General features: G+C 36.4%; 3 protein-coding genes and 1 pseudogene across 4 annotated transcripts; 3 read left to right on the plus strand and 1 right to left on the minus strand.

The window, feature by feature from the left end:
* Positions 1–1401: 1401 nt before the first annotated feature.
* Positions 1402–3071, minus strand: LOC103319236 (uncharacterized; annotated as a pseudogene). The gene is made up of 2 exons (XR_016126258.1): positions 2913–3071; positions 1402–2311 (listed from the first exon to the last, which is right to left on the minus strand). The product of XR_016126258.1 is annotated as an uncharacterized LOC103319236 (transcript).
* A 1604-nt stretch (positions 3072–4675) lies between these two features.
* On the plus strand, positions 4676–8965 carry LOC103319273 (seed imbibition 1). The gene is made up of 13 exons (XM_008220788.3): positions 4676–5140; positions 5351–5610; positions 5721–5811; positions 6067–6115; positions 6243–6334; positions 6421–6528; positions 6640–6774; positions 6865–7275; positions 7374–7515; positions 7624–7691; positions 7788–7922; positions 8025–8242; positions 8343–8965. Exons 1-13 carry the CDS (start codon positions 4950–4952, stop codon positions 8714–8716), a joined length of 2274 nt encoding a protein of 757 aa, XP_008219010.1. The 5' UTR covers positions 4676–4949; the 3' UTR covers positions 8717–8965.
* Positions 8966–10399: 1434 nt separating this feature from the next.
* On the plus strand, positions 10400–10952 carry LOC103319284 (glycine-rich protein / oleosin). Its single transcript, XM_008220797.2, has one exon. The coding sequence runs from the start codon at positions 10448–10450 to the stop codon at positions 10847–10849; it is 402 nt and encodes a 133-aa protein (XP_008219019.2). The 5' UTR covers positions 10400–10447; the 3' UTR covers positions 10850–10952.
* A 1455-nt stretch (positions 10953–12407) lies between these two features.
* On the plus strand, positions 12408–17120 carry LOC103319295 (vacuolar cation/proton exchanger 5). Its single transcript, XM_008220808.2, has 13 exons — positions 12408–12595; positions 13092–13265; positions 13431–13688; positions 13763–13830; positions 13918–13946; positions 14629–14825; positions 14908–15120; positions 15323–15457; positions 15704–15820; positions 15894–15947; positions 16217–16333; positions 16578–16674; positions 16779–17120. The coding sequence occupies exons 2-13, from the start codon at positions 13221–13223 to the stop codon at positions 16799–16801; spliced, it is 1353 nt and encodes a 450-aa protein (XP_008219030.1). The 5' UTR covers positions 12408–12595; positions 13092–13220; the 3' UTR covers positions 16802–17120.
* Positions 17121–18205: the final 1085 nt, after the last annotated feature.

Consider the following 18205-nt stretch of genomic DNA (forward strand, 5'->3'; position numbering starts at 1 on the left):
GATGTAATTTTGAATAGTTGAGTTGAATTTTATAGTTAATTTGAATGTGTTAAATGATAATTTAATATGAAACTTAATGTTAAAATGTATGATAAATATTTTTCATGCAAAAAAAAAAAAAGGAATTCGGGGCGGATATGGGGATAGTCCCTGACGGGAACGGGACGGGGACAGGGATGGAGACAGGGACGGGGACAGGGATGGGGACGGGGATGGGGACGATGATTCCTTGGAACCTATTAAACAAGGATGGGTTTGGGGACGGGAGCGGGGATGGAGAGCGAGGATGGGGATGGTATTGTCATACCCGGCCCCTATCCGACCCTTTGCCATCCCTAGGCCCTAGGCCTGCGAAGTGCTACTAGCACGAAATGTAGCCCGGACAACATGTGGGGGCCACCAACCCTGGCAAGCCCAAAAGCAAATCCAGCCTGTGTTATTGCATGAGGGTTGGTGACATCATAGCTAACACCAATCAGTGCAAGATTTTGAATTTTTTTTTACCATTAGTGTGTGACATAAAAAGAATATGTAAGTTATAGTGAGAACTTAGCTAAAGTCAGCATTGTTTATTGATTGGCCTCTTGTGAAGTTGTGTCAAACCATGAATTCTTGGTTTTAATTTCATGCCAAATTGTTTCTTTATTTCTTTTGGCCAATTAATATATCTCTATACCCTTTACACTTTGTTTAATCTTCTATCAGAACACATGCATTTGATTTCAAAATGACTTTTTTTCCACTACAAGTATATTTGATCTGGCCAGAGTTTTTACTTGATTTTTATAGTTTTCCTAGAAGAATAGTACTGCTAAAACACTTCTAAAGCACTTTTAGCCTTTTCAGAAGCACTCCCAAACATATTTTATGGAAAATGCATATAACTCAATCAAACAAGTTCTCTTGGTATCATAAACCCAGATCAAAACCGATCTGCCAATCTGTTTGTTGTCAGCTATCATAATTATTATCTTTGAGAGCATTCTCGTTCAATACTTAAGCTTACTTAAGAGGCAAGAAACAATGTGGTGGAACATAGACTTCCCGGAACTGAATTTTGCCATATGACATCTCACGAGCCTTCAAAGGTGCAAACTTTGACTTGGGTGGCAAGGAACCAGATGCTGCATCTGCTGCAGTTTTAAGCGTGCTGACTATGACCCTTCAAACATTAGAAGAGTTGCTTTGCGGACTGGGCAATGGCGATCAGGGATAGATAGCTAACCAGCATAAAGTCTATATCTTTTTTGTTATTTGATACAAGTCCTTAAGGTCATCAACCCTTGTATTTGTCTCAACACAGGAAGAAGCACCTTGAAGACCTCTTTAAAATGTAAGCACTTTGATGATATAACGTATCAACTGGATATCAAAATGAACCTGTCACTCAGGAGCATAGTCTAAAATGAAACAGAAATATAAATATGAATGCAACTCAAACGAAATGTATCCATAAAAGGGAAATTCTTACAAGATGTCACGTCTAATCAAGTTACAAAAATACCTAGAACCTTTGCAGAGCCACACACATCCTCCGAAGACTCAAAACTATAATTGGCTGTAACAAATGCATTACTCAAGACAAACTCTCTAAGGTATCACAGACTAAAATCAAAACCTTTCTGCCAATCTAGCAGTAACTGCTCTTAATTTTGAATACACTTTTCCAGCAGGGGACCCTAAGATAAGGCTGCAAAGAGAATCCCTTGCAACTTTAATATTTGCAAAAGAGCCTAGTATGTGAATCTTGGTATCAGCAATCACAATCCTCGTCTTTGTAGCATTCTCGATGGCAAACTTTGTTTTACCACCTTTACCGGACAGTCTTCCTATAGCACGAGACAAGTGCTCCCCACGAAGTGTTTTAACATCCTTGATCTCAAAAGACTCCACATACAGCTCATCCATACGCAAAAGGGAAATTGCATCTATCACATCAAACCCCAGCATGAAAGCCTGAACAAAATCAGAGCACTTCTGTAGATTACTCACGTCAGGTGTGTCAGCTCTAGTCTTTAATTCAACTTTGCGACCCTTGAGATTCATACGAATGTCTATCTTCATCTGCTCGTAAACTGGGGTGTATATGTCCATCCATAGTTTCTTGAGAGGCGAATATCGATGTGGCGGAACAGAGACTTTCCGGAACTGGACTCGACCATCTGACATCTCATGAGCCTTCAAAGGCTCAAAAATTGGCTTTGGTGGCAAAGCCGCAGATGCTGAACTTGGTTCAGATGGAACTGCTTCGACTTCCATGGAAACAGGAGCCTCATTGGACTGCATTTTTAACTGCTCTGGCTTTTGGAACCTTCAAATATTAATCAAAATTTGTTCAAATAAGAGCACAAAATCAGAAATCATATTTACCAATCCCCAAAAGAAAAAAAAATCTGTTCTCACAATAAACATCTACTCTAATTCTAATTAAGCTTTATATCAATAAAAATATACAACACAATACAAACTATCCCTGCCTTGTCTGAGAGAACTGAAACAGAGCTGTTCTCACAATTACAACCTCAACTGAAATATCCACAGCCTAAGATGCAATCATAAACTGCACAGATGCTTCATAGACTTTAAATTTCACAAAGTGCTTCAATAAACCCTGCTTTAAACTTACTCCAAATAAAAGGAAAATTACATTCCGTCTCAAGTGACAAAAATTTCCCAATTTAATCATAGGTGCCTGAAAAAAATCTTATCGAGCTCGGAAATAGAACAAGCATCAAAATTGGCAGAGACCCAAATGAAAAACACACACAAAATTTTGTAAAATTCAACAAAGATACAAAGATCAACTGCTTTTTTAACATACCCACAAAAACTTAGGTCACGAATAGTCTAATTTCACTAGGCTGAAGAAATGTTGCAGAAAAAATTAAACCTTTATGATAAAAAGAGAGTACCTGGTGTGTGATGTAAGTAAATTTTGACCTCCCTCTCTCTTCCTCTGCGTCTTCGTCTATGTGTGAGAGAGAGGGGCACGAGAGAAGAAGAGAGGGATAGCTAGAGTTTTGCTTTTATTATTTTCTAAATAGTGATTTGGGTTCATTTTTTGGTCGGACTGATTGTCCATGGATTGGGCCTTATTAGTTTTTATAAGATTGAGCCTTATTTATTCTTACGTAAAAGTGAATTGTAAAATATTCATAATCTTATTATTTTTAGGATATAAACATGCACATAAAAGTATTATTAGGGGAGGTAATTTAAAGACGCGACCTCTTTGAATGTAAGGATAATATTTTTAATCACTTGAACTAATATAAGATTAGGACTTGTTTTTGTAATTATATTTGCATTACAATTGTTATTTGGCTGTAAAACTAGACTATCGAGTGATTCATTACATATATCGTCACGCAACTAAAGATCACAGTCAGCCCTAGTAAGAGTCCCATTAACAGCCATGTGGACTGCAAAATTTGCATCAACGTGTTACGTGGCCACATTAATTATCATTAAAGTCATTTGCATTATATTGGACTACTGACCATGTCTCAATCAGCATGGCAATTGCTTGTGAAAAGGCCTAGCGTGTTGTGACATGAATTCCAACTAGGATCTGAGCTGTTTTTATGCATTATCCCAGTTGCGCCGCGTATACATTTCTGATTTCTTTATGATAAGTTGGCTGCAATTTTGAGTTTCCACGTCAGATCCACGTATTTCCAGCTGAAGCCTACGTTGTATCCTACGATCAAATTCAGAGCCCTTACCTACCAAGACTGAGCTGTCCTCAAGTTATTGGGTACAAATTAGTGACATTCTATCCAGCCATTCATCACATGCCGCGTGGTAGGGTTCATGTGACCTTGAGCTCATTGGATAACTTGCCTATTCTCTTTCTCTCAGAATTTTGCTGTTGTTGAATTTGGACTCTTCAACCTTAAAAACCGCTACTTTTGCATGCGCCGCCGGGAAGTCACATAATTGGTCATACGAAGTAGATATTTTTCACAAAATAATCTAGTGCTTCTCGTGTGCATCGACGTGGATCAATACCAATCACAACCGTTGGCCAATCTGCAGGCCGACTCCAACTATTCTGATCAACCACATCCCCAAAAATGGCGAAACCCAATTGATCTCTTGAAACCAACCATCACTCAAATTCACATGCAGCATAAGAAGAACTAGATTATATCATTATATGACAAAAAAATTCTGATTCAGCAGGAGGGTGGCCCCCACCCATACATCTGACGGCTAATAATCAAAGAGTGGCTAATTGGCAGGTGGGTTCGCATGCATTCGATGTAATTACGGTCCAAAAAAGGCCTAACTTTATGTCTGTCAAAAAAATGAAAAAGTTATCCAATAATACAACTCCATCAATTTTTTATTTTTATTTTATAGGAATAAATTGTTTTAAATTGATATAATTTGCAGAGATAAGATTCGACATTGGATGCAAAGGGCGTGGGTTTTTTTATTTTTCATATACGTTTAAATTATTTTAAATTGATCTAATTAACGTAGAATGAGATTCAAACTTGATCACAAAGAGTCGTTACACTGAAGTGGCTAAATGGAAAAGTGATCCAATAATACAACTCTATGATCCAATAATACAACTCTATTATTAAAAATGTGACGGACATCATGTTACAGCAGCGCATACCAGATATAAATTAGGGAGGCTTTGGAAAAGACCAAAAGTGTTTTTGTTTACGTGGACACAACAACGGAGGAGGGGCTTTTCCCGGTTTCCACGGAGTCCCTAGATTGCAAAATTCAAATTTGCACAACTCCTTTCAGTTAAACACGACAGTTTCTTCCCGGGCTATAAATACCCCTCTAGTTTTATCTGTCTTCGTAACCACCCTGCAATCCAATTGCATTATTGCTGTTGGGCAGGCATTGTTTTGTTGTTTCACTCAGATTTCTAGTGTAGTTTTTGGTTGAGTTTTTGCAGCAGAGGAAGAGGAGGAAGATCAAAGATGACTGTTGGGGCTGGAATTTGTGTTGAAGATAGGAACTTGATGGTGTTGGGGAACAAAGTGTTGTCTGATGTTCATGACAACGTTGTTGTAACTCCAGCCTCTGGTGGTGCACTGACCAATGGGGCTTTCATTGGGGTCCAATCTGATCAGATTGGTAGTCGCAGGGTCTTTCCAATTGGCAAACTTGAGTAAGTTTTTTTTTAATCTTCATTTTCACTTTTTTTATTGTTATTTGCAATGTGGGAAAGTGTTGTAATTTGAATTCGTGGCTTGATTGTGTGTTAAGGTTAATGCAATTAGCAAACTTGAATGAGTTTATCTTCTTTTTCACTTGTGATTTCAATGTGGCAAGTGGATTCGTGGCTTAATTTCATTTTTATGTGATTTTTTGTGTGCAGTGGATTGCGTTTTATGTGTGTTTTTCGGTTTAAACTATGGTGGATGACGCAGAGGATGGGCACAAGCGGCCAAGATGTTCCCTTTGAGACTCAGTTTTTGATTGCTGAGACAAAGGAGGGTTCTGATTTTGGTGAAGGAAGTAAAGATGGGGTGGATCAATCTGCAGTTTATACAGTTTTCCTACCAATTCTTGAAGGGGACTTCAGGGCTGTTCTTCAAGGGAATGAACTTAATGAGATTGAAATCTGCCTAGAAAGTGGTAAGTGAAAAGGAGAAAGATTTTGAATTTTTGGTTGGTTCAAAATCTTTTTGTTCTTTTAGAAGCATTTTTGGTTGGTTCTGAGATTATGAAAATTCTGGGTTTTGTAGGAGATCCTGCTGTTGATGGGTTTGAGGGTAATCATTTGGTTTTTGTTGGAGCCGGATCGGACCCATTTGATGTCATCACAGATTCTGTGAAGTAAGTTCAAGCTGTTATTTCAGCTCATGGTCTTAATGTGACAGTGGCCAATTTAAATTTTGGTTGAAATTTAAGATTCTAGTTATCTTTATCTTCAGTTTATAATTTTAAGAAGGAAACAAAAAATGGAAATTTCCAATAGAACCATTTTTAGGACAAGGATATTGAATTGGGACTGTCACAGGAGTTTTCTTAATACCATTTATGTGTGAAGGAGTTTTCAGTTGACTTAGTTTTATTTTAAACCATACACAGGACTGTGGAAAAACATTTACAGACATTTTCTCATCGCGAGAGGAAGAAGGTAATTTGATTTTTTTTCCTCAGTTCTTTAAATTGTGGATTGATTTGTCTTTTCTTTTTTTCCAGAAAGAAAGTGAATATATTTATTTGTTTGATCATTTCTAAATTACTTATGCTTTATTTTACAGATGCCAGACATGTTGAACTGGTTTGGTTGGTGCACATGGGATGCTTTCTACACTGATGTGACTTCAGAGGGCCTGAAGCAAGGATTACAGAGGTACTGATTTTCTCATTGTGGACAGTATCTTCAATGCTCGATGTTAGCATTATGCAGACGGTCACAACTGTTTTGTCTTTTTGCAGCCTAGAAGATGGTGGAGTACCTCCAAAGTTTGTTATCATTGATGACGGATGGCAGTCAGTCGGCATGGATTCCTCTGGTATTGGATATGAAGCTGATAACGCAGCAAAGTGAGCACTTTGGTCCACAGTACTATCATTTTGATGTTTTTCCACCTTTATGTGTTGATTGGCTTATGGGTTTTCTTACATAATTACGTTTGTTATTTTCTTGTTTTTCAGCTTTGCAAACAGGTTAACAAACATAAAAGAAAACCACAAATTTCAGAAGGATGGTAAAGAGGGTCACAGAGTAGAGGATCCTGCTTTGGGCCTTCGCCACATTGTTACTGAAATTAAAGAAAAACACGCTTTGAAGTAAGTCATAATATTTGAATTTTCTGACTTTGGCTGTGATAATCATTTAGTTGATTAGGGATTAATTCTGTTTGTTTCTCAAATTTTCAGGTATGCTTATGTGTGGCATGCTATAACTGGATACTGGGGTGGAGTTAGACCTGGTGCTACTGAAATGAAACACTACGATTCCAAGTTGTCCTACCCTATTTCATCTCCAGGAATTGAGTCTAATGAGCATTGTGATGCCTTGAAAAGTATCACCACAAATGGGCTTGGCCTTGTGAATCCTGAGAAAGTTTTCAACTTTTATGATGAACTGCATTCTTATCTCGCATCAGCCGGTATTGATGGAGTCAAAGTTGATGTTCAGAACATTCTTGAAACTCTAGGGGCAGGCCATGGTGGAAGGGTGAAACTTTCAAGAAAATACCATCAAGCATTAGAAGCATCTATTGCTAGAAACTTTCCTGACAATGGTATCATTTCTTGTATGAGTCACAACACAGATGGTTTATACAGGTAAAAATTTGTGTCAGATCTGTCTGTTCAATAGTAGCTCTTGTTCTATCCTGTGAATTATTAACTTTAATGATATGGTATGGCCTTAAATTTTTCAGTGTGAAGCGGACAGCTGTTATAAGGGCATCAGATGATTTCTGGCCTAGAGATCCAGCATCCCACACAATTCATATTGCATCAGTTGCTTATAACACTGTTTTCCTCGGGGAGTTTATGCAGCCAGATTGGGATATGTTTCATGTAAGCAAGCAAACTCTAATCTGTTAGTTTGAAATTCAAGTATTCACTTATAGTTCTTTTCATTTTTGCATTTTCGGATTCTTATTTTGGAATTGTTCCGAATGTTAGAGCCTGCACCCGATGGCTGAATATCATGGAGCAGCTCGTGCAGTCGGAGGATGTGCAATTTATGTTAGGTAGGGTCTTCGGTTATGAAAATATGCCAGTTTCTGATGTGAAAATGATCAACCAGACAAAGGCAATTAATAATGGTGTATCTATATGTGATGCAGTGACAAGCCTGGGCAGCATGACTTCGATCTTCTGAAGAAGCTCGTACTTCCTGATGGCTCTATCTTGAGGGCTAAACTTCCAGGAAGACCAACAAGGGATTGCTTATTTTCTGATCCTGCCCGGGATGGGAAAAGGTTCGAAAAATATTTTGTCCGTTGATTCTTATCACCATTTTTTTGTGGTTTCGTTTTTTCAAAACAATGCCTTTTTTTCTGATTTAAATCTTGGTATTGTAGTCTTCTGAAGATATGGAATCTGAACGATTGTACTGGAGTTGTGGGGGTCTTCAATTGCCAGGGAGCTGGGTGGTGTAAGGTTGGGAAGACAAACCTCATCCATGACCTAGAGCCGGGAACAATGACTGGGGTTATTAGGGCTAAAGATGTTGCTTATCTGCCTAAGGTTGCAGATGATAAATGGTCTGGGGATGCTGTCATATTTTCTCATCTTGGTGGTATGTTTAGCATTTTGATTTGGCTCTTGTACTGCATGTTTTATTAGTAGACCATATAGTTCTCAAGTAAACTAACCAAATTCATTGATATAAATTGCAGGAGAGGTGTCCTATCTTCCCAAGGATGCATCCATGCCGATAATGCTAAAATCCCGAGAGTATGAAGTTTTCACAGTGGTTCCTGTTAAGGAATTGTCCAGTGGTGGTGTAAAATTTGCTCCCATAGGCCTAATCAAGATGTTCAATTCTGGGGGAGCCATAAAACAGTTTGAATCGAACACAAGTACAGCAGTTGTTCTGAAAGTTTGCGGATCTGGCGTTTTTGGAGCTTATGCATCAGCTCGACCCAAGAAGATAACAGTTCATTCAGAGGAAGTAGAGTTTGGATATGAAGACAAATCTGGTTTGGTCAGCATTGCTTTGAGAGTGCCAGAGAAAGAATTGCACCTTTGGAACATAACCATTGAGTTTTAAAGATCATATGTATGAATTATGAGTTGTTGTAGTATGAGTGTTCTGTTAGGAGCTTCTGTAGAAGAAAATGGTTGTAGCTTGTAGTTGTGTTGATTACACTGGGAGAGAAATGCAGTCTGCCATTATGCCTGCATGGCTTGTAGTTGTATTAATTAAAATTGGAAGAGATGCAGTCTGCCATTGTTGCCTGCATGGCTTATAGTTGTATTCATCAAAATTGGGAGAGAAATGCAAGTTTCCATTTATTTATGAGCCAAAGGTTCCTTTTTCTCTTTGTTCCCCCAACCCAACCCAACCCAATCTTAATGATCATATAATTCACTTCTTTCTTTTTTCTGTTGCACATATCTGTGACAATATGAATATATTGTATACATAAAGGAACCCCCACCCCACATACACATACAGACACAAACAAGCAGGATCTAACTATATTACCAATAACTTTCGAGCCATCTCCTTATTACCAATCAAATTATTATTATTATGTTGGAGTGATGCAAGTTGACCAGCTTAACTGTTAAAGAAAATCGAAGGAACCATTCCAAAAACAAAAGACTAGATAGAGTCCACCGATAAGTTTTGCAGGTTTGAGTGGCATTGCTTTATGCGCATCCAAGGACCCTCACCATCACTCTCATCTTCCAATTGGGCCAAATGTATCTTTCCAGCTAGTCTTGAGGGTCTTGTTTTGAGATGTGATGATGTATCAAAGAATGATGTCATACCAGTTTAGCAGTAAATTGAATAGCAGACTTATTTTAGGTATTCCTCTTTCGAGAATATATTCTTTCCCTCTATTATTATCATTGATGTTATTGGTGATGGCGGTAGAAGTGAAGAAGTTGTGTTTGTAACATATTCAGATGGGTGATGGTGGTGTTTATTCCTTTTAACACGGTGTACACATTTCCTGGGCTTCCTTTCCCTTTCTATTTTTCTTCTAGGGTTTGAAAACTTTTGTAATGGGGTGGCTTGATGAAGCAGCACAACCCAAAAATTCCTAAAAATGATACACTTCTGAATTTTTAATAGAATGTTTAAATTGTATAGCCGTTCGGCTATACTCCTCGAATATATTCGAATATTAAAAATGTATTTGTGCATTTAAACAGTACAGCCGAGCGGCTACAATATTTACAGCCGTTCGGTTATACTCTCTAAATGTATTCGAATATTTAAAAGTACAGCCGTACGGCTATACTCTCGAATATATTGGAATATTTAAATAGTATAGCCGCGCGGCTATATGGACGTATGCTTACACTTCTAAACCTTATCCTGCATATCCGGCCGTTTGATATTTGATTGGAGCTACTATTTCCTGATCAAATTAATCAGTGAAAATGATTTAGCAGTTGATTACAGTTAACCACAAAAATTGATGCTAAAAGTGTCTTAATTAATTACTATGTCTTTGTGTAATTGTTGCAGGGGCTTTGACTTTGTTGACTCGAATTGATGGGTCCTTCTCAAACAAATTATAGAACAGACCTATCAACAAGAATGATCCATTTCACATGCAGCAGCAACCTACGTGTCACAGTACCCGTTGCCACCTGTCCCACATGAACTCCAACAGTTGCCACATAACATCAGAAATGAAACCAACACGTAACCAAAACCTCCATGCACCAAATATAAAACCACACTTTCATGTGCAATTTCAAAACCACACAGCCAAAAAGATCACAACAAAGGAGCAAAAAGAAAAAGAAAAAGCAAAACCCAATGGAAGTTCATGGGAAGCAGCAGGCCTCAGGCACCAAGGTGGTCTTGGCAGCCATGGGAGGCTTGGCAATTGGAGGGTCGCTTGTGTTCTTGATGGGTTTCAGTTTCTTGGCCTCAGTGACGCTTCTGGTTTTGAGCTCACCGCTTCTGTTGATCTTCAGCCCTCTGCTGTTTTTTGCTGGGTTTGTGTTTGTGGGAGCTGTGGTTGGATTTGCTGTGGCTGGAGCCATGGCCCTCACAGGCATGTCTACTTTGGGGTGGATCTTTCAGGAGCTTGGAGGCACAAGTCTTTTGGGATTTGGTGGTGGTCTGGCCGAGAGATTGAAGGAACAAGGAAAAGATTGGGCTGGGTTCTTGCAGCATGGGAATGAGCAAGACATCAAGATCACCAGTAGAGGCTAGAACTTATTAGTTGTGTAGATAGCTGTGTGTTGGTCTTCTTTGTCCCTGTAGAAGTTGCTCCAAATTCAATAAGATATATTCTCAGTGTTTGAGTAATAATAAATGGAATGATTAACAATTTTCATGGGATGATTGGAAATGAACACCCCACAAAACTGATTGGAAAAATGAACCCTATACTACATAGAATATGGCCAATTATAAGATGGTTCAAGGTATCTGTAAAATCCTCTAATTTCAGGACATGGATTTAGTCAAAGTAGGTTTTGGCTAGAGTATTAAAGTATAATATTATTTTTATTAAAATAAAAAAAAAAATTAATTTTTTTACTTCTTTTTTGTTTGTTGAAACTTATTGAAAATTATATGTTCCTATTTTTTTACTTGTTGAAATTTTGGATGTTATAGAAAAATTGGATTTCTTAAAAGTTTTGAATTTGTTGAAACTTATTGAAAATTATGTATAGTTTCCTATTTTTTAATTTTTTCCACTTATGCTTATACTTGTTGATCTTGTTGAATTTTCAGAACGTTTCTTGATTTGTTATAGAAAAATTGGAGGCTCTCTTCTTTTCATGGCAGCAATAAAATCTGGGGCTAAATATATTACTTGTGCCATTGTTTTCAAAATAAAACTCTCTCGGGATTTTTGGGTCTCTTGGATCGGTTTTAGTCTTCTTACCTCGCCATCTTCGGTGGTATTGGAGGAACGGTGGTTGTGGTTGCCGAATCAGGAAGGAAAAGGTTGCTGCCGGTGGAGTTTACCAGAATTTTTCTCTAATTAAATTTTATTAAAAGGATTTTTATTTTTTTAATAATAATGTCTATAAAAATAAAAAAGTTAACTATTACAAATGTGCAACCCATAATATTGATTTATAGCATCCGACTCTCATCATATACTAAAACAAGTAAAATGGATCGGACTCATAAAGTAGGTTGGGTAAAAAAATCCTAACAAAACCGTAGGCCTAAAATTTTAAAAAGCTTACAAATTTTTATCTAAAGTAAACCAAATAAGGGAAGAGTTTATTGTTCAAGTGGTTATCTCTGAAATTGAAATTTTAAGTTGAAAAAGAAAAAAAAAAAAAAAAAAGAAATTAAGGTTCTAAGTTCAATTTTCTTCACTCGATATGTAGAGAGGAAGAAGATAAATCTTGTGGTTCTAAATATCTAAACGCTCCACAAGAATTATCCTTAATAGTGTCTTCACATACACTATCAAGATATCAAGAGATTCGAATTTGAAAGCACTAGTTTATAAATTAAGATCCCCTTTTTATTGGACTATACGGCGTTGCACTTATTAACTTAAATATTAATAAAAACTTTAAAGATCCCTGAAAAAGATTTTATTTATTTATTTTTATCTTAACCTATATTTATATATAATACAAATTTATAAATCAAACAGATGGAAAGGTAGGGTGAAGCGAAGGCACGGAATAGTGTCATAACCTATTACCGCCTATCGTTTAACAACTTAACTGTAGATACAAACACGACATGTCGTTTTCCTACGCCAATTGAATATTTTATTGAACGCGCTTGCAGAGACGGTGCGTTGACGTATCAACCAAAGTTATGCTTTACGAAACTGTCTGGTGAATGCAAGAGAAGAGAAGCAAGATCCAATCTTCCAACAGGTCCTCAGAATGACAAGAAAACCCAACAAACAATAAAGAAAGAAGAAAGGCATAGACTCAGAAATTCTATTTCTTTGCTAATAATAATAGCAACAATCAAGTACGTGATACATTCAATTTTTGTGTTTTGTTTTCCTTTCTTTCTCTGTTTGTTCATTCACTTTGTTGCTTCCTGCTGCTGAGATTGTTTGAGATTGGCAAGGTTAAGGTTACTGCTCCCTCATATTCAAGACCCGCCAATTCCCATTCAAGTATAGTGAATTTAATTGGAGTTCTTTCAAAACCCACTTAAAATTTCGTATTTTGATTCCGACCCAGTTCCATTTTCAGCATTTTTGTTGTTTATTCTGAGTTCTGGAGCGGGAGCAATATGCAAAAGATAGAATTTATTTTACCCTTTATATGGATTAAATAGAGTCTTGGAGTCGGAACACCAGAATTAGGATTGAGACTACAGTTTCATAGTAGAAGGAACAAACTTTAAAGTTCGGTTTTTGTGGGAGTTTTCGTATCCTTTAGTGTTGAGTTATTGATACTTTATGAATCTAATTGTGTTTATGAGGTAATCTTCATCTTTGAATTCCAATTTTTTGCAGTACATCATCAAGCTTGGCTGGAACATTTTGAACCTTTTGTCGCATCTTTGAGAATGTACACTAAGACCTTCATGCATCGATGCCATTTTTCATCGTATTGATGAATCAATGCGTATCTTATAAAAGAAGATGAATTATAAGTTACAAGGGCTTGAAATCCAGTCTCAACTTGAAGTGAGTTTTATTTGCTTTCTTTGATAACTAAAACTTAGTCACGTTGTTACATTTTTTTTCCTAAATAATGTAACTCAAACTAAATAATGTAATGTCATTCCTGCATAGGCACTGGAAATAATCTTTAAGTGATGGTTTTGAATGTCATGGTGTTTCTTGTAACAGATGGAATCACTGGACAACAGTTCAATACATGAATTTGAGGATGAGAGTCTTTTTACTCCAGGGGCTGAGGCTCAAAAGACACATTCTATGCAAGCAGTGGGGGAATGTTCATTTTCACGGGGTTCACAAGCTAGTGGTGATAAAGTGTGGAGAAATATATGTAGAAGCATAAAGACTGTAGTTTTCTCAACTAAGCTCAACTTGCTTATGCCCTTTGGACCTCTAGCGATATTTGTATATAAGTTAACTGGCCATAATGTGAGTTACAACTTTCCCTTCTTTGCTCATTGCATTGCCCAATTATGTTTCTAATTTGTGGATGTGAACTGCAGGGCTGGGTCTTTTTCTTGAGCTTGTTGGGCATAACACCTTTGGCTGAGCGTTTAGGTTATGCTACAGAGTAAGTACCTTTATCCCTCTTTTCCAGCTGTATCCTAGTAACTTGAATTCTTAAGAAGCTAAGTGAACTTTATTTTTGCTCTTATAGGCAGCTGGCGTTCTATACTGGAGCTACTGGTAATGGTTTCCTTGTTCTTTTATTCCTAATCGGTTACTTCTTACTTCTTAATCCTTTTTGGTTTGTTCAATCAAATTATTCAATTTCTATACTGGAGCTGTAAATCTAAATATGGGTTTCTTTCATATCTGTGTGAGAGTTGACTTTGCTTGATATTTCTGAAAAAAGTTCAAAAAAAAATGGAAAATATATCTTGCGGAAATTAAACATAATCTAGGTTGCATTCTTTTGAGGAAAGGATCTTGATCTCATTGCTCCAGCGACAATTTAATAGATATCTGCAATTTATATATGTAACAGTGGAGATGCATGCCTTTTTCGTAGTCTGTTTACCTCCTTGCTTTCTTTTTTTTTTCTTTTTTTTTTTTTGTTTGGTGTGAAGGAATTCAAGTTCATGTAGTAACGGAATGGTATAACGAATTTCTCCAAGTTTTCTTTATTCATTATTTTTTTTATCAACAATTTATCCAGTTATATACATACAAATGCATAATATATATGTATTTTCCTCTTGTCATTAAAACTGTGGTGTGCTACATTGAACGTCACATTCATACTTGTGCCTAAGCATTTGAGATTTATCCTTGTATAATTAATGTTGTAGTGTCTTGTTAATGTCTTATAAAATGGTTATTTTTCCTTCTAGGTTCAATTTTTGATATATCAAATTGGAACTTGCAGTTGGGGGTCTTTTAAATGCTACTTTTGGAAATGCAACAGAACTGATTATATCAATTTATGCACTGAAACGTGGAATGTTACGCGTTGTTCAGCAGTCGTTGTTAGGTTCTATTCTGTCAAACATGCTGCTGGTGCTTGGTTGTGCATTCTTCAGTGGTGGGCTTGTTTTTCATGAGAAGGAACAGGTGTTTAACAAGGTAAATATATCAACTCTTTTCTTTTCTCTAGAATTTTCAAATCCTTTTATCTTTCTCTCTGAAGCTTATGTATACTGGGCAGGCCACTGCTGTTGTGAACTCAGGGTTGCTGTTAATGGCAGTCATGGGCCTACTTTTTCCAGCTGTTTTGCACTATACTCACACTGAGGTGCATTTTGGGAAGTCAGAGTTGGCACTTTCAAGATTTAGCAGTTGCATCATGCTTGTGGCATATGCCATGTATCTTTTCTTCCAGTTAAAGAGTCAAAAGAATCTGTATGTTCCTCTGAATGAGGTTAGTTGAGGGTCTTTCCTTTTTGTGTGCAAATAATTTCCTTTTATTATTGTCGTCACCATCGTCATTGTTATTAATATTTTCAATATTTTAATTTGTTCATCCTTTGAGTTTGAAATTGTCAATATGACTTTTAGCACCATTTACTCTATTAAGTATTAACTTAATGAATTTTGTGGTGGTATGTATGATATGAACTCAGGAAGTGAGTCAGAATGAAGAGAACTCAGATGATGATGAAGCTCCTGAGATCTCTAAATGGGAATCAATAATTTGGCTTTCAATAATGACGGCTTGGATCTCAATCCTATCAGAATATTTAGTTAATGCCATAGAGGTAAATAGAAGATGTTGTACTTGGGTTCTTTAGACCACTACATCTAAAGAAACATTTCTTTCCCCCTTCTTTTTTTTCCTCTCTTTCCTGCCTTTTACATTGCAAGTGGTTGATTTCCAAGAGTTTTCATGGGAAAATTATTTTTACTAAGGATTTCAATGGGATGGAAGTATGGTGAAAGTTTGGAAACTCTGTCTTGTTGCTATTATGATTAATGAGCTTTGAGGTTGGATGATTAATTTGTAGGGAGCATCTGTAGCATGGAACTTGCCGGTTGCATTTATCAGTGTTATTTTGCTCCCAATTGTGGGTAATGCTGCAGAGCATGCTAGTGCGATTATGTTTGCCATGAAGGACAAGCTTGTAAGTCTCAAGTTTTTTGACTTCTTCTTGTTTTTGTTAATTTGTGTTGCACTAACCGTGATTTTCTCTATAGGACATTTCTTTGGGAGTGGCAATAGGGTCATCAACGCAGATATCCATGTTTGGGGTGGGAACTCATCTGATGCTTTTTAATGTCCAGATAATGGTTCTTATGAAAAAATGTGTATTATGTTTCAAAACTATTGTTTTGTGTGTGTACTGTTTTTAGTTGATTGGCAGTTGGCGTCCAATTTCTTGCAGAGAGATACATACCACTCTTAATTGTAAATTGTATATATTATCATCCCTGTTGATGATTGTGCAGGTTAATAGTGATAATTAATCATGATTTGGCATATATAAATATCTAAAAAAATTCTGTTTTAATTGTTGCAGATTCCTTTTTGTGTAGTTGTTGGGTGGATTATGGGGCGCCCTATGGACTTGAACTTTCAGCTTTTTGAGACAGCAACACTTTTTATAACTGTCTTAGTTGTAGCCTTTATGCTGCAGGTATACGTTTGAATTCCTGAGATTAAGGACAAAATCACTTGACATATTTGGAGTTGAATTTAAAATGGGTTGCAGCACTTTTGAAGTCGATTATCTGCCTGAATCCACATTTTTGTGCTAATGAGCTTGAATTTTTGAACAAATTCATAACATTTTTTTTAAATATAAATATTTTTGGTCATTGTAATATTTTCCTTTTTCAAAATTGTAACATTCCTTATTTGTCGGGCATGATTGGTTACAGGATGGAACCTCTAATTACTTCAAAGGGTTGATGCTTATTCTTTGTTATCTGATAGTCGCCGCAAGTTTCTTTGTTCATGTAGATCCTTCTCCAGCAGGTCTGTTCTTAAATTAGACTTCCATTTTAACTGCTGAATAGTTTATACTGAGCATGCTGTGTGCTGAAAGTTTATTTATTGACATATTGTTCGTAATCTTGCAGATGAAACACAATCGAAAACGTAGTTGTGGAAGATGTTGAAGATGACTATAAACAGACAATCAAGTCTATTCGAGGACTGACTACATACAGAATGAGATGTGATATTGGAGATGATGCACAATTAGAAACATAGTCCACGAAGCTGTGGGTTGCTCTGCAAATAATTTGGATCATCATCCTGTTTGTACATATATACGAGTTTTCACCTACTTTTTAGCTTTTGGCCAACTTCTGCTTGTTTTGTTCAATGAATATTATCAAGCAGGTATCTTGCTGAGCTCTGGCTTGGATGTAAACCTTGAATAAGATGAGGGGAGAGTGGTGAATTTTACATAGGAAAAACGTGTTCTTCTATCTTTTCATTTTGGTAAAACCTTTTTTTATTTTTTGGAATTATGTTACTTCGTAGTCGATCGTCCTCCTTTGCCATCTAGGCATAACATCACATCCATGGATAATGGTTGCTTGTATGATTACTAAGTGAGAATAATTGATTAGATATTTTAAACAACTTCGGAAATTATGATCAATCCGAGCGAAGACAAAATGGCATTTTGGAAAATGTACAAATCTTGAATTAACCTTCATGGCATGTTTACTAATCTGTAAAGATAATACTTCCCTCTTTGCCCGTAAGGAGGAACTCCTAGGTTAACCTTCTTACTTAGTAATGTGGTTCAATCATGTGTCTATTTTTTAGAAGTCTCAAAAGTGTTTTTCCTTTCTCTTTCATTAGTATACCTAATTTCCCTTTTTATTATATACCTCAGTTAAATTTTATGTCTGTTGTGGACTTTTCTATACCTCCACGGGGTGTAAAAACATTTTTTGCTCCAATAAGAAATGATGTAAATCCAAAGATGCATATTCGATTTGTTTGTGATAATTCTTTTTTGTATGATTTTTTTTTTTGTATGTTTAACTTTTTAAAATTAATTTTGTGCGCAAATATGTTAGATTTATTTTATCTTTCAACAAATAAATGATGACCTAAAAAATTTATTGGAATTTGGAGAACATATGATTTTACCTACAAACTAATGTCTCCTTGCCATAAAAATATCTATGTAGAAATCAGTTATGAATAATAAAAGGGCATTGGAAGTGCAAAGCAAATTGCATGAAATCTAGGCCTTCCATTTTGAATTACAATCCTTCTCTTTCCCTTTTTATCTTGTCATGGTATTGTCCCATTGTTAATACATGCAAAGGATCTAAAAAAAGATGCAAATATGCATCTAATTTTACATCTCCATGATTGGGGTATATTTTTACAACCATTTACAACTTCCCATTAGAGATGATTTCGGCAACAAAGGGTATATATTTAGCATACACCAAAAACCCTTATAAACACCCTCTCATTGTGAATGCAACTCTAACCCCAACAATTCACCTTCATCTAAATTACCATTGACAATATTGGA

Source organism: Prunus mume, linkage group LG1, assembly GCF_029339155.1.
Source record: "Prunus mume cultivar Tortuosa linkage group LG1, ASM2933915v1, whole genome shotgun sequence".
Lineage (NCBI taxonomy): Eukaryota > Viridiplantae > Streptophyta > Magnoliopsida > Rosales > Rosaceae > Prunus > Prunus mume.

What these genes read in the sequence shown, in the direction of transcription:
- LOC103319273 (XM_008220788.3), top strand. Translation starts at nt 4,950, where the DNA reads ATGACTGTTGGGGCTGGAATTTGTGTTGAAGATAGGAACTTGATGGTG. An exon ending in TTTCCAATTGGCAAACTTGA is followed by an intron (nt 5,141 to 5,350) that starts GTAAGTTTTTTT and finishes TTTTGTGTGCAG; the next exon opens with TGGATTGCGTTTTATGTGTG. An exon ending in CCTGCCCGGGATGGGAAAAG is followed by an intron (nt 7,923 to 8,024) that starts GTTCGAAAAATA and finishes TTGGTATTGTAG; the next exon opens with TCTTCTGAAGATATGGAATC.
- LOC103319284 (XM_008220797.2), top strand. Translation starts at nt 10,448, where the DNA reads ATGGAAGTTCATGGGAAGCAGCAGGCCTCAGGCACCAAGGTGGTCTTG.
- LOC103319295 (XM_008220808.2), top strand. Translation starts at nt 13,221, where the DNA reads ATGAATTATAAGTTACAAGGGCTTGAAATCCAGTCTCAACTTGAA. An exon ending in AAATCCAGTCTCAACTTGAA is followed by an intron (nt 13,266 to 13,430) that starts GTGAGTTTTATT and finishes TTCTTGTAACAG; the next exon opens with ATGGAATCACTGGACAACAG. An exon ending in TGTAGATCCTTCTCCAGCAG is followed by an intron (nt 16,675 to 16,778) that starts GTCTGTTCTTAA and finishes GTAATCTTGCAG; the next exon opens with ATGAAACACAATCGAAAACG.